At 47.8% G+C, this 13,626-nt stretch overlaps 1 protein-coding gene across 1 annotated transcript in view; it reads left to right on the forward strand.

Moving 5' to 3' along the window:
• FHAD1 (forkhead associated phosphopeptide binding domain 1) overlaps positions 1-13,626 on the forward strand; it is a 38,505-nt gene that overhangs the window by 23,768 nt on the left and 1,111 nt on the right. Inside the window, exons 22-28 of the mRNA XM_081921760.1 lie at positions 575-734; positions 1,326-1,603; positions 5,568-5,717; positions 6,711-6,832; positions 7,195-7,290; positions 8,233-8,453; positions 10,858-11,023. Of these exons, the coding sequence (XP_081777886.1) occupies positions 575-734; positions 1,326-1,603; positions 5,568-5,717; positions 6,711-6,832; positions 7,195-7,290; positions 8,233-8,453; positions 10,858-11,023 (1,193 nt within the window). The remainder of the gene's footprint in view (positions 1-574; positions 735-1,325; positions 1,604-5,567; positions 5,718-6,710; positions 6,833-7,194; positions 7,291-8,232; positions 8,454-10,857; positions 11,024-13,626) is intronic.

Below are 13,626 nucleotides of genomic sequence, written 5' to 3' on the forward strand. Positions count from 1 at the left end.
ATGGAGACCAAGTTTCTAATATCCAAAGTTTGGTTAGGAGAAAGTGGGAGCACCTATCAGCTCACACAATCCTTCCTCCTCCCTTATCATGCACAGAGCTTCCTTTTTCTTCCTTTTTGTCGATGTTTCATCTACACCAATGTTAATCCAGTTCGCACTAGAATATGTGCATCCCCAGGTTGTAAACCCAGGTTTGAAACTAACCATGGTTAGTGTTAAAATCGCTGCAGGTGTAACATTGCACAAAGTTAGCACAAAAACAGAAGGTGAACGGTCGCATGTTCCAGAGAAAATGAAAAGTATTGTGGGATCCCACAGTGCAATCCCCCTCTTCCGAGTCAGGGCTAGGAAGTGAAGCCCTCTTAGGTGTATTGGGCCATGGTACTGAAAGTTTGATCATAGTTCATCATCTCTGTCTTTCCTGTTCCTGGGTGTGAGTGTCTGCATTAGGAGTGGCAAACTTCTGGCCCTCCAGATGTTGGACCTCCAACTTCCATCCACCCCAGCCATCATGTAAATCTATAGGATCTACAGCTAATATAGCCCAAAACTACTCCGAACTCCCTTTGTGCAGGAGAACTCAGTGAAAAACAGAAGATGGAGCTAGAGCAGAAACGGCGTCTTGTCCACAGCCAAGCCCACGAACTCAACCAGCTTCGAGAGAAACTCTTTGAGATGTCCAAGCTTGTGGACCAGAAAGATGCAGACCTCAAAGCACAAAGCGAAGAATTAAGGTAGGGGGCTTGTTTGTATCACACTTTTCATCCAAGGAGCTCGAGGCAACATTGATGGTTCCCTCTCAGACCTGCTCTCACAACAACCCTATGAGGTTGGTTCAGCTGAGAGATAGTGACTAGCCCAGGGCCGCCCAGCAAGTTTTGTGGCAGAGTATTTGAACCCATGTCTCCTCAGTCCCAGCCTGATTACTCTTAGCACTATGCCAGACTGATCTCTGGTGTGAGACCATTGCTGCAAGGGGGGGGGCTCCCTTGGGTGGGCTGCACCAGAACCATGTGTTTTAAAAACTCTTTCCTGGTGATGGTGGTAGCTTTGGCAGTACAGGTGGAAGGTCCCAGCTGTAGCCCCTTGATATCTTAATTTTAAAAAGTGGAGTCAGAAGGGATGGAAAAGCCTATTGAAAGCTTGTCCCAGACCCAGTAGATGTTGTTGGGCTTGTTCAGCCAGTAGGTTGACTCTGCTGCTTCCTCCTAACCTCTGTTCTTCACTAGATGCTTGCTAACATCAGCCTTTGGTCTCCACCACCCATCATTCTCCTTTAGCAACAACTTCTCCTCCTCCTTCCCCTCTTCCTTTTTGGAGTGCAGGAACATCAGAGGGAAGCTGCAGGAGCTGGCGACAGAGAGGAAGGAAAAGGCAGATGAGCCCAAGAAAATTGCGCAGCACAAGAGCGTGCAGACAAGGTCCTCCACCCCTGACGAAGCCTCCACAAGCAAGAAGGCAAGTGGCACTCGAAGCAGGGAACACTGCGGAGCACTCTGGTGGTACTGGTGGGGAACTCTCCTGCACCTGGTATTTGCCTTCAGAGCAATGCGCTGGGAACATGGATGCAGAAGACTTGGGGCACCAAAGGCCTGTCAACCAGATTGACTGTGGCGAGCTGTAAAATGGGGATAATAAGATGGCTCAGCTTTCAGGATCATTGCAAAGAACACAGGGAGATCTGTAAGCAGAGTCCAATTACGGGTCCAATTAGTATTGTCTGCACCAGCACTGGAGAACCTCCAACTCACGGGGCGTATGGCTAAGCCTTGCCCATCTGCTCTACCCTGACGCCGTATATACAATGTCAGGTGTCAGGCAGCTATAAGGTGGAGCTGGTCTACACTCACCAGTGCTGAAAGGTTTTAGATAGGGGTCTTTTCTAGCCCAAATTTGGTGTGCTAGGGATTGAACTTGGTCAGGAATCTTGTCTTGAAACAGCCACATGGCTGATTGGTTCCAACTGCTCATCTCTGTGTCAGCAGGACAAAGGTGGAGGACTCTTTTTGGGCCAAAGGTGAATTCCTTTGTGGGCAGGTTTTCAGGAGTTACTTGTCAGAGGGGAGGGATGTGGCTTGGGAAGAGGGCGGCATGACTTGGCCCCTGGGGCTGAGGTTCCCCACCCTTGTGTCACAGACATGGTTGAGTGTCAGGCCTAATGAGCACAGCAGCTCATTCTCGGTGGTCTTCCTCTATGAAAATCAGTTGTCAAGACTGAAAGTCCCCACCTCTTATCACCTAAGTTCCCTCCTCTCCAGGGCTTTTCCAGGGAACCAGAGATTGCACCTGCATGCAGACATAGTCCCCTCCACCCTTTTCATGCCTCTTCTGGTTCTGGGAGACCAGAGGAGAGGGGAGCTTGTCACAGCACAAAGGGGAGACCCTCATGACTCTTCTCCAGCGTGACTCATCTCTGTCTCTTGGCCTCCCTCCTTCCATTCTCCTGCTTCAGCTTCTGCCTCTGATTCTGGACTTTTCTCTGCTACAAACTCTCCCAGCTCACTAAGCCCTGCTACCTCTTCAGCTTACAACACCTCTTCCCAATTTTCTCCCCCTGGCCATTCATCATCGTGCCACCGCCAATCCCCAGGCTCGGAGCCTTTTTCCCTTGGGTTTTCCCAGCTGGTTCCTCCCATAATTCCTCTGTGTCCAACCAGACCATGACATCTGGCTCCAAAAGAATTGTGCCTGTTGGAAGCAAACAAAATGAGTGAAGATGCTCTTTATTTTTAATTGCTCTAAAGCTGTTGAATGAGTCAGCATTGCCAAAATGTCATTTTGTGCCTGTAATGATCCATTGTAACCTAGAATAATGACAGCGTACCCAGAGCCTGACTAAGTGAGACCCCGCAAATCTCACCAAGCGATGATCCTAACGATGAGCATTCACATAACCTACACGGTCTCATTAATATTCAGGGAAGGGAGGCAGCCTGTTTGGAACGTGACAGGTTGCATGTGCAGTCCCTGGCACCTCGAAGTTGGGCTAGAAAATGCTTCTGTTTGAAGTCTTTTAGTGTTATTGCCAGGCAGTGTAAACCAGCTGTCATTTCCCTGCATTATATATGGTGTAAGGTGCAGAGCAAGTGGGCAAGGCTTGGCCAAATTGGGGGCCTAATTTATGGTCACCAGATTTTTTTTCAGTGAATCCAGGGACACTTTTTTTTTTTAAAGCTGAGTAGCAACAGGGAGTCTGTAGTGGGGATGGTGAGGCAAAATACACGAGCACACATACATATTTTATAAAGGTGCAAAGCCCTTCTTTTGCAACCTGTGAAACATAAATGCGCAGAGTTTTTAAAAAACTGGGCAATGGCGTGCCGCCGCCCATGACTCCCAAGCCTCCCCCGATCTCCTGCCCCCTTCCTCCTTTGTTTTGACTGATCGGGGGAGGCTTGGGAGTCATGGGCGGGCGGCTGTTGCCCAGTTTTTTTTTAAAAAAACCGGCACATTTATGTTTCACAGGGTGCAAAAGAAGGGCTTTGCACCTTGCCTGGCAGAGAAACCATGCGCCTTGTGCCCCTCCTGGGCAGTGCCCCCTTGCCCGTGACTCCTGAGCCTCCCCGATCTGTCAAAACAAAGGGGGAAGGAGGCAGGAGATCTGCACCGCCAGACATCCCGGGTTCCCCTTCGGCAGTGGCGGCAGCAGTGAGCAGCTCCTGAAGCCAGCCAGAGCCAACTGCGCCATCAGGCTGGCTCTGGGCTGCTGAGGCTGCCACAGCCACATTTCCCGGGGACAGATTTGCAAATCTGGGGACATTCCAGGGATGGAATTTGTCTAGGGACAGGTTTGCAAATCCAGGGACGTCTGGTAACCCTAGCCTAATTAGACCCACGGGCTAGAGGTTCTCCTTTGCTGGTGCAGATAGTACTAGCCGCACCCATGATCTGACTCTGTCTGCAGCAGCTTCCTGCATTCCTTATTACGCTCCTGCAAACTGAGCCATCTTATTATCCCCATTTTGCAGATGGAACTGTTGAAACTGAGTGCTAGTGACTTGCGTACAGCCAATTAGCGAGAGTTGAGATTTGAACCGGGGGCTACCACTTGCACTGTTAACAACAAGTTGTGCAAGCCCTTACCTGTAAACTGATACCTGCTCAGGGGAGCAGATTGGTCATGTCGTAGCTTAACCACTCTCCGGTATTCATGTGGCACTTTCATTCATGCAGCCTGCTGTCTTCCCATCTGGTGAAAACACGAAACACAGAGCCTTTGCACAGTAGGTAGGTCAGCTTGCCCTTCAGCTCCAGTAATAGGAACCAGCCCTGTCCGTGTTGCTAGTGCAAGTAACTGCCATTGATGCTGCAGCATCAGGGTTCCAGTACAGCTGCTGTGAAGCCCAGCTGAACTGGGCAAAGAACTTCTTCATCTTGGGTGGATGGAGCAGGACCCAGAAGCCTGTTGTTCTGTCCAACAGAACCTCCCTGGAGCTGGTGCAGGATTGTTCCCCAAGAGGAGGCAACCCCCAGCAGCTCAAGCAACAGCACATGACTTTGCTAACATTTATCTCCTGTCCCATGTAACTTGATTCTCATTAAGTACCTATCATCCAGGCATGTTGTGATAGGTAACCGGCAAATGTTTTTATAGCGCTTTGCAAAATGTGAAGTCTTGTTAACTGCTAAGTGTGATTGTAATTGCTCATTAGAGTTGGAAAGGCAGCTTGTGGGAGAAAATAAAAAGGGACGTGCTCAGGCGCTCCCATTTTATTTCACAAATACTTGCACAAGTGCACACAAAGCAGAGTGGTTTTATGGTCCTAGGTCCTTTGAAAATAACATTTTTATCCACCCTAAGGAAAGCCAGGAGCGAATTTTCAAAGTCTTTTCTGGGCCATATGTAGCAGTAACTAATTAGCTGCGTCCACTAAGCAATTTGGACAAGAATAGTTCCTTTTCATTGGGGGATTAGGGTGGACTTTGGGGTTTCTTACTCTGATTTTTTAAAAGGACAGAGAAATATATATATATATTAATTTAACTCATTCATTACTATAATTTCTGTATACAAAACATATTATAAACTATTTCCATTTGTATACTCAAATTCTGAACACTTAAAAAACTGTATACCTATAAAATCAATAATACGCCTCTGCTTTGTTAAAAATGTGTCTATTTGGAATTTTTAAAAAGAAAACTTTGATAAACTAGGTAAAAAATAAATGGGCTTTCAGAAGATCTAATAGGAGAGCAAAGGATTTGTTTAAGGGAGAGAAAAAATGTGTGTGCATGCAGAGTGGAGGGAGGGGGGAGAATTGCAGAGATAAGGAAAGATAAAAAACAGGAACCAAGCTTAGCTGATGTTGTAAAATCAAGATGGTGCCCTGAGGTTTCTGTCAGTCTCTGTTCCCTATATTGTGAGCTGGAACATTGCCAAGGCATTTTGATGCAAGAGAACTACTTCCCCGTTTTAAAAAAATGGAACTCTTTGAGGGTGACCTTCTTCCCCTTTTCATGTAGCGCCTTTTGTAATTTCTGCATTGAGGAATCCACATGGAAGCGAGTTGCCCAGAGGGAGCCCTTATCACCTTGTTGCCTCAGAAGAGAATTATTAACCTGAGCCTGTTTCCTTCAGGTATCATCCGTGAGCCTGGCTGATCTGGGAGCAAGATGCAAAGGCTCCAGACACGAGGAAATCATCAGTCGCCAGAAAGGCGCCCTGGCTGAGCTGCGGCAAAGAGTCAGAATGCTAGAAAGGGGTCACCCATTGGGTGAGTGCTACATTTCATGGAACGCTTGCAGGCAGTGATTTGTGCAGTTAGCTTTTGCAAGTTGTGGGATAAATTTGGGTACCTGAGAAACAGCAGTAAGAAATCAAGCATTGCTATAAGACTTCTCTCCTGCAAACACCTGCACAGGTCTAGTGTAAAACACACACATGGTCACAAGTAGCTTGTTAGCGGTGCTACTACATGCCTTTAAATTCAGGTACAAATGCTCAAAAGGGCTAAGTTCCACCTCATGAGGAGTTGCTCATGAGGAGTTCTTCATAGCACTGCAACACCTGCCTTGCTCTGTGGGCTCTTCCAGGGACCCAGAATAGACATCACCATATCCTTGTGTCAGAAACTTCTATAGCAGGGGTGGAGATCCTCAGACCCAGGAACCAAATGTGGCCCTCCAAGCCTCTATCTGGCCCTTGGGATGCTCCCCAGCAACACCCCTTCTCCCCAAGCTATGCCCTTCACCAGTCCTGCTTTGCACCCTCTTGAGTAATTTTGCTTGGCGGGACTGACTTTTTAAAGTCTAATAATGCTCCTTGCTTGCTCGGGTGGAGAACAGAGAGAACGGTGCAAGTGTCTGCAGATACTCAAAGAGGTAAAAATTCACATTTGTTGCTCCACCCCCTTCAGCCTCTGGCTGCACCCACCACTGGCATCCACCACCCATTCTGTGAATTAATAGAAAGAGAGCAATTTAATGAATTGCCACTGTGTGTGTGTAAAGGATTGAACACCTGCTCACCACTTCTCCAGTTGAATTTTGAGTTTCATGTGAGATAGAAAGGGTCTAGCCAGATCACCAAGTGAGCTTCGCAGCTGAGCAGAGATTTGAGCCTGGGCCTGTCCTGCCCCAGTCCCAAGCACTCCACCCCATTGTTCTCGTCCTCTGTCCCTGGAATCTTTCATCCCATGCAAAACGTGTTTAATGTGAGTTTCAAGTGAAACGGGAAGTGGCACAGTACGATGACTTCTCTTTCTCAGGCTTTGAAGAGAGAATTGGAGAGCCACTTAGAGTGCTTAAAAAAGGCCCAGCTGAGAAGGGAGATGAAAGAACAGAGAAGGAGCAGGTGACAACCCTGATGACAGCAGCGGGTGCTAATCAGGTAAACTGAACAATGCACGGTATCCTGGTGATGCTTTCTTTAGAAAACGTGTCATGAAAGGAAGGAAGGAAGAATATTTGTTGATGTCTTTTTGGTCGTAGCTCCCACCTCGATAATCTATTCTGAATATTTCGGAATACATTATTTCACATTAGGAAGAACTTTCTGACAGTAAGAGCTGTTTGGCAGTGGAATGGGCTCCCTCAGAAGGTGGTGGACTCTCCTTCCTTAGAGGTTTTTAAACAGAGAGTGGATCAGTCATCTGTTATGGATTCTTTAGGTGTGATTCCTCCATTGCAGGGGGTTGGAGTCTCTTCCACAACGCTACAATGCTATGATTCTATTTCCTTTTACCCTCCCAGCTTCAAAGCAGTGTTTCCAGAACAGATCCCAACTTGACCATAGAGAGGACTGCGAAGCTGGAAATGGCTGACGCTTTAGACCTCAGTGAGAACATGGTATGAAAATGAAGAATGTGTTAAAGTACTTGGGGGGGGGCTTTATGTTGCAGAGGACATCCCAGCATGCAGTCCTCTCCTGATCTGTGTCTAGGGGCAGAGATATGCTCCCAAGAGAGCGTGCTACAAATACTGTTATTACCATGCGCTTACATCAGTGATGGTGTCAGGTTTTAGCCTGCCCATCAGCAAGTGCCCTCAAGTACCCACCCCATCCACTGCCTTCAGCAGGCTTACCCTTGCCATGGTGGCAAGACTGCCAGCAGGCAGCCGCATTGCAGGCTGCAGGACGTGGCTGTGAGCAACCCAAAAGTTTTTTTTTAAATCTACCACAATGCCCAGAACCATCCTCTACCACCATGGCTTGGGGTCAGCTGGGCATGTCCTTCCAGGGCAGCTTGGCTTCAGCAAATTCCCAAAGGTGCCAGAAGTTGACACTGACCTTCATTTGCATCAGGGCTGAGAAACCTCGGACTCGGGGGGCCAAATGTGGCCCTCCAGGCGTCTCTTACCTGAACTCCTGCCAGGCCACCTCCACTTCCTTCCTCTGGCTCAAGTATGTCTGCCTTGGTGGACTATACAGGGAGATGTATGTAGAGTCTGCTGTGTGTAGAAACCTCTGACATAACAAGGGTAAGAGTCATATCTGTGGCTGCATCCAATTCTGCCTCTGGCCCTACCCATCGCTGACATGTGGCCCCCAGAAGGTTACCCATAAGGGAGTACGGCCCTCAGGCTGACAAAGGTACCCTGATCATAGCCCTCCTATGGATTACAGGTGTGTGAATCAGGAACACAAGTGAGTCACTCGCTTAGCTCTGCAGCTTCAGTGGTAATGCAAAGCAAAGACTTCTGCTTGATTTCAGAGTGGGGGTTCTTTTTCCAGCTAGGGGAAAGCATGCCATTCTCGCCAGTAGTTTGCTCCCTGCTCTTTCCCTCCAGTACCTCAACCTGATCCAGGATCTCGCCAACCTGGTGAACGTCAAGGAGCTGACGGGGATGCAGACTGTGAAGCACCTTCCTTACGATGAGAGGGAGAAGCTCGGGTTGCGACGACAGAAGGACCTCGGGGTGCTCTTCGACAAGATCAGGAAGCTCAAGGATCGCCTCGAGAGGAAAGAGTCACTGCTGAAAGAGTACGAAAGGGACGTCGGGCAGTTCAGGTACAAAGGTGACGCACGCACACACTGTCTTTTGGGCACCTTTCTTTTTCAAAGAGCCTTTTGTATTGATTTATGTCCCGCCTTTTTCCTTGACAGACTCAAGTCAGCTTACAGATAAAATAAGAACAGCTAATAACATAGGGGAGCGGGAAACCAGTCATTCAAAAACAACTAAACATTAATAGAATTATAACTCTCTCTTTATCTCTCTTCTCATATATATATATATATATATATATGCTTTCGTAGATTTTCACGGGTACAGGAATGCAGGTTTTGGTGTCCTCGGGTGTCTTCCCGTGTAAAAGTTGGGGTGTCTAGGCGACGTTTCGACGAGGTCTCACTCGTCATCTTCAGGCTGGTGGTTTCGGCTTCTTGTTACTGGAACAGAGCAGGATCTCAGTGTTTGAGTTCCTATAAATACTGTTGAGGGGGTGTGGTGTATAGCCTCCAATGTTCTGGGCAGAGAGGAAGTTCCCAGGCTAGTGTGCCTTTTCTTATTTTGTTCCTTAATTACTTGAGGGATATCTTGAGTGATTTCTTGAGTGATATCCTGAGTACCACTTAGGTGGGTCATTAGGTGTGGATTAGTTGCTAAAGTCTTTGTGTCTTGACCTCTTGAACTTTGTGAAGAGTTTTTCTGAGAAGATGGCTGTACTGCACTTAGTTGTGCTCTGGCTTGGCTTCGTGTATAGGGGCGAGCTGTGGTTTTGTGGCCTGTGTCAGCCAGATCTGTGTAGGGATTGCAGGGGGGTGCAGCATCCGGAGGTGCCACCATGGTTTGGCTACTGGATGGTGTCTGTAATTTATCTGTGGAGAGGGTCTGGGTTTGGGTCTGGTGTGGTTGATTGGTGATGGCGTTCTGTGTGCCTCTGGATCTGGTGTCAGTTTTTGTGGGGAGGGCTAATTTCCAGATGTCTGGCAAGCGGGATGTGTCGTCACGCTTGTTCATGTTGTGGGGGTGTTTCTCTATCTCGATGGCTTCCATGATTATTCTCTTGTGGTGATGTTCCATGTTAAAGAGCTCTTTAACATGGAACATCACCACAAGAGAATAATCATGGAAGCCATCGAGATAGAGAAACACCCCCACAACATGAACAAGCGTGACGACACATCCCGCTTGCCAGACATCTGGAAATTAGCCCTCCCCACAAAAACTGACACCAGATCCAGAGGCACACAGAACGCCATCACCAATCAACCACACCAGACCCAAACCCAGACCCTCTCCACAGATAAATTACAGACACCATCCAGTAGCCAAACCATGGTGGCACCTCCGGATGCTGCACCCCCCTGCAATCCCTACACAGATCTGGCTGACACAGGCCACAAAACCACAGCTCGCCCCTATACACGAAGCCAAGCCAGAGCACAACTAAGTGCAGTACAGCCATCTTCTCAGAAAAACTCTTCACAAAGTTCAAGAGGTCAAGACACAAAGACTTTAGCAACTAATCCACACCTAATGACCCACCTAAGTGGTACTCAGGATATCACTCAAGAAATCACTCAAGATATCCCTCAAGTAATTAAGGAACAAAATAAGAAAAGGCACACTAGCCTGGGAACTTCCTCTCTGCCCAGAACATTGGAGGCTATACACCACACCCCCTCAACAGTATTTATAGGAACTCAAACACTGAGATCCTGCTCTGTTCCAGTAACAAGAAGCCGAAACCACCAGCCTGAAGATGACGAGTGAGACCTCGTCGAAACGTCGCCTAGACACCCCAACTTTTACACGGGAAGACACCCGAGGACACCAAAACCTGCATATATATATATATATATATATATATATATATATATATATAATGTCTCTTTTTTTAAAAAAGAGATGATTGCAATAAAAATGGCATGGCACCAGCCCTTTAATTAAGGGGAGACTCTTAATTAACTCAGTCTGCGTCTGTATTGGATTTGAAATTATTTATATATATATATATATTTATTCTTCATTTTTTAATTAATGATTTTGTCATGTTTCTGTTAATTTTGAACTGTTTCATGGAAAGGGATTCAGAAACGAAATGAAATAGATAAGGTAGTGCTTGATAAATTTGTCATGATTGAAGCTCATTCCATTTATTATGAGGGGTGGTGGCATGTATTCATTTTTTCTGGGTGTTTCTTTACCATCCACTCAGCGGCATCCTTAATGCAGTTAAATATAGCCTCATGCCTGAACATTGTCTATAGGCGAGTAAAGAGTTGCTGTAGGTGACCAAGCAGGAGTGCTTTTGGTAATTCCAAGCACTGGTTACTAAGTTTTTGTTGATTAGTAACTTCTAATGACTTGCAGATTTCACTTATTGTAAGCTTCAGAGTGATGTTTCCCTGTTATAATGTGGTTTGCGACACACCAACTTCCAGCTACCCTGTCTGTCTCATCGCACAGGACAAACAAGCAGACTCTGCAAGCCTGCCAGTCTGAGCTGGCCAAATTGGCTGACAAGATCTACCGAGAAGCTGAAGAGAAGGCTTTACTGAAAGAAGCTCTGGAGAGGACTAAATTGCAGCTGACTCAGGAGAAGAAGCTGAACAGGGCTCTCAAACAGCATAAGGTAGGTAACAGAGATCCACAGCGCCACCTCTGCACAGCTACACTGCTGGTGTGAAGGCCCTTTAGCAACCTCTGCACTTGGGCAGGTGTCGTTTGACAGCATCTTCCAGGCAGCTGCTGGGTTTGTATTATGGGGAGGAGAACTAGCTGAGCAATGGGGAAGGTGTGTGTGCCATCCCCATAGGGCCAAATCTTGAAGGGTCGCCATCATCCCAGGGGGAGAATCCAGCTCAGCTTCATTCACGGGGCGAAAGGAGAACAGAATGTAGTCAATTGGGGGCAGGAGGCAGAAGGGACAGAGAAAGTCTTTTCCACATAGGGACCCTTTGCATAGAAGCTAGTTCAAGCAGCCTTGTAAGTAAGCCCGCCCCCATCAAGTTCCTAGACTGCAGAAAAAGATACTACTTCCCCGCAGAAAGGGTAATGGAGAGCTGTGTACTGCTGGGTGCCAAGGAAGGGGCTATTTCCCCCTAGCATCCCACTTGGTTTCCACATTGGCTGTAGAGGAGGGATGGAACATTCTCCTGCCAGCCCCTCACTCTTCTGCAGGGAACTCTGTGTGCTCACCCACATACTACCCCTGGTCGCCTATGGCATCCAGGCTAGTGCTTAAATATAAGGGTGAGTTTTGGGGAGAGGAAGACTCTCCTGGTCTGCTTGTCTTCCATGGCCATGAGTATCAGGATTGGGGATCCTCCTGGTTGCACGAGCCGCCATCTGATTTTCAGTTTCAGGGGCATGTGGGTTGCTCTGCCCAGTCTGTAGACCACCTGCCCACTAAGCAAGACAATGCCAGCTAAGGCCACTATGCAACAGGTTGTCTTACCATTCAGCAGCCACTGTAGGATATAGGAAGCTTAAAGGTAAAGGTAAAGGGACTCCTGACCAGTCGTGATCGACTCTGGGGTTTTGGTGTTCATCTCACTTTATTGGCCGAGGGAGCCGGCATAGAGCTTCCGGGTCATGTGGCGAGCATGACTAAGCGGTTTCTGGCGAACCAGAGCAGTGCACAGAAACACCATTTACCTTCCTACTGGAGCAGTACCTATTTATCTACCTGCACTTTGACGTGCTTTCGAACTGCTAGGTTGGCAGGAGCGGGGACCAAGCAACGGGAGCTCACCCCGTTGTGGGAATTCGAACCACCAACCTTCTGATTGGCAGGTCCTAGCCTCTGTGGTTTAACCCACAGTGCCACCCACGTCCCAATAAGGAAGCTTAAAGGTAAAGGTAAAGGTACCCCTGCCCGTACGGGCCAGTCTTGAGAGACTCTGGGGTTGTGCGCCCATCTCACTTAAGAGGCCAGGGGCCAGCGCTGTCCGGAGACACTTCTGGGTCACGTGGCCAGCGTGACATCGCTGCTCTGGCGAGCCAGAGCCGCACACGGAAACACCGTTTACCTTCCCGCTGGTAAGCGGTCCCTATTTATCTACTTGCACCCGGAGGTGCTTTCGAACTGCTAGGTTGGCAGGCGCTGGGACCGAGCAGCGGGAGCGCACCCCGCCGCAGGGATTCGAACCGCCGACCTTTTGATCGGCAAGTCCTAGGCGCTGAGGCTTTAACCCACAGCGCCACCTGCGTCCCTTACAATAAGGAAGCTTATTGTATGCCAAATCATATTATGTGTCCATCTAGTTCTGTATTGTCTGCCTTGGCTGGCAGCAGCTGTCCAAAGTGTCAGACAGGGCTCTGTCCTAGCCCTACCTGAAAATGTCAGGGATTGAGCTTGGGACCTTCTGCATGTAAAGCACTCTGCTACAATCAGAACTGCCTCGTCTACATTAGCTGTTTCAGCTGAAATTACTACCCCTCTTTCAGTCACTTTTTGCAGAAAAGTCATACAATGCCATCACCAATATGTTGCATTCTGTGACCAACCTCCTTTTAAAATGCAACTGCAGCACCTGTTGATTAGGAAAGTGCTGCTGAGGGCCTTCAGGACTCCTGTTCCTCTAATTAGAAACTTCCTTCTTTCAGCTTCGCCCCCTGTAATTGCTTCCTGTTCAGCTCTAGTTGCTGCTTAATTAATGAGCTCCTGTTCCCTGGAGAGTGGTTTTATTGGTCTGCTCTCCTTATTTATTTCCTTCATGCTGTTAAACTTGCTAATGGGGGGGGGGGGTAATTGATCAATAATCCTGTGGCTGCACTGAACCAGGGAGTGAGTAACAACGCAAGCAGGGAAAGCTTTTAATTTAAGTTGCAGGCAACCTTTGCAGAATGGAACTTATTTGTGAACGAACATGATAGAAGCATCTTGGATAGACATTTCCAGATCTATTGGCGCTATCTTAAGTGCCATTTTCGTTCCACGTTCAGCTTGACTGCTGAAAAGCATCTCCTCCACAGCATTAAGGAGACCTTAGTATGGAAGCAGCCTTTCTCTTTCTGCATTTCTGTAGGGTGAACAGACTTGGAGGCATCACTTAGGAGCAAGGAATGAGAAATCCCTGTACTTGGAGAAACCCATAGTCACACGCCATCGAGTTCTGTCCTAATCCCCGATGCTAGAGATGGAGTATTGTTAGGGCATCTCTCTCTCTCTCTTATTAAAGGCAGCAGGTTGCTGGGGCTTGACTTGCAAACTGAGTTTGGTGACAATTATAT

This window comes from Podarcis melisellensis, assembly GCF_964234715.1.
Source record: "Podarcis melisellensis genome assembly, chromosome: 8".
NCBI classification, from domain to species: domain Eukaryota; kingdom Metazoa; phylum Chordata; class Lepidosauria; order Squamata; family Lacertidae; genus Podarcis; species Podarcis melisellensis.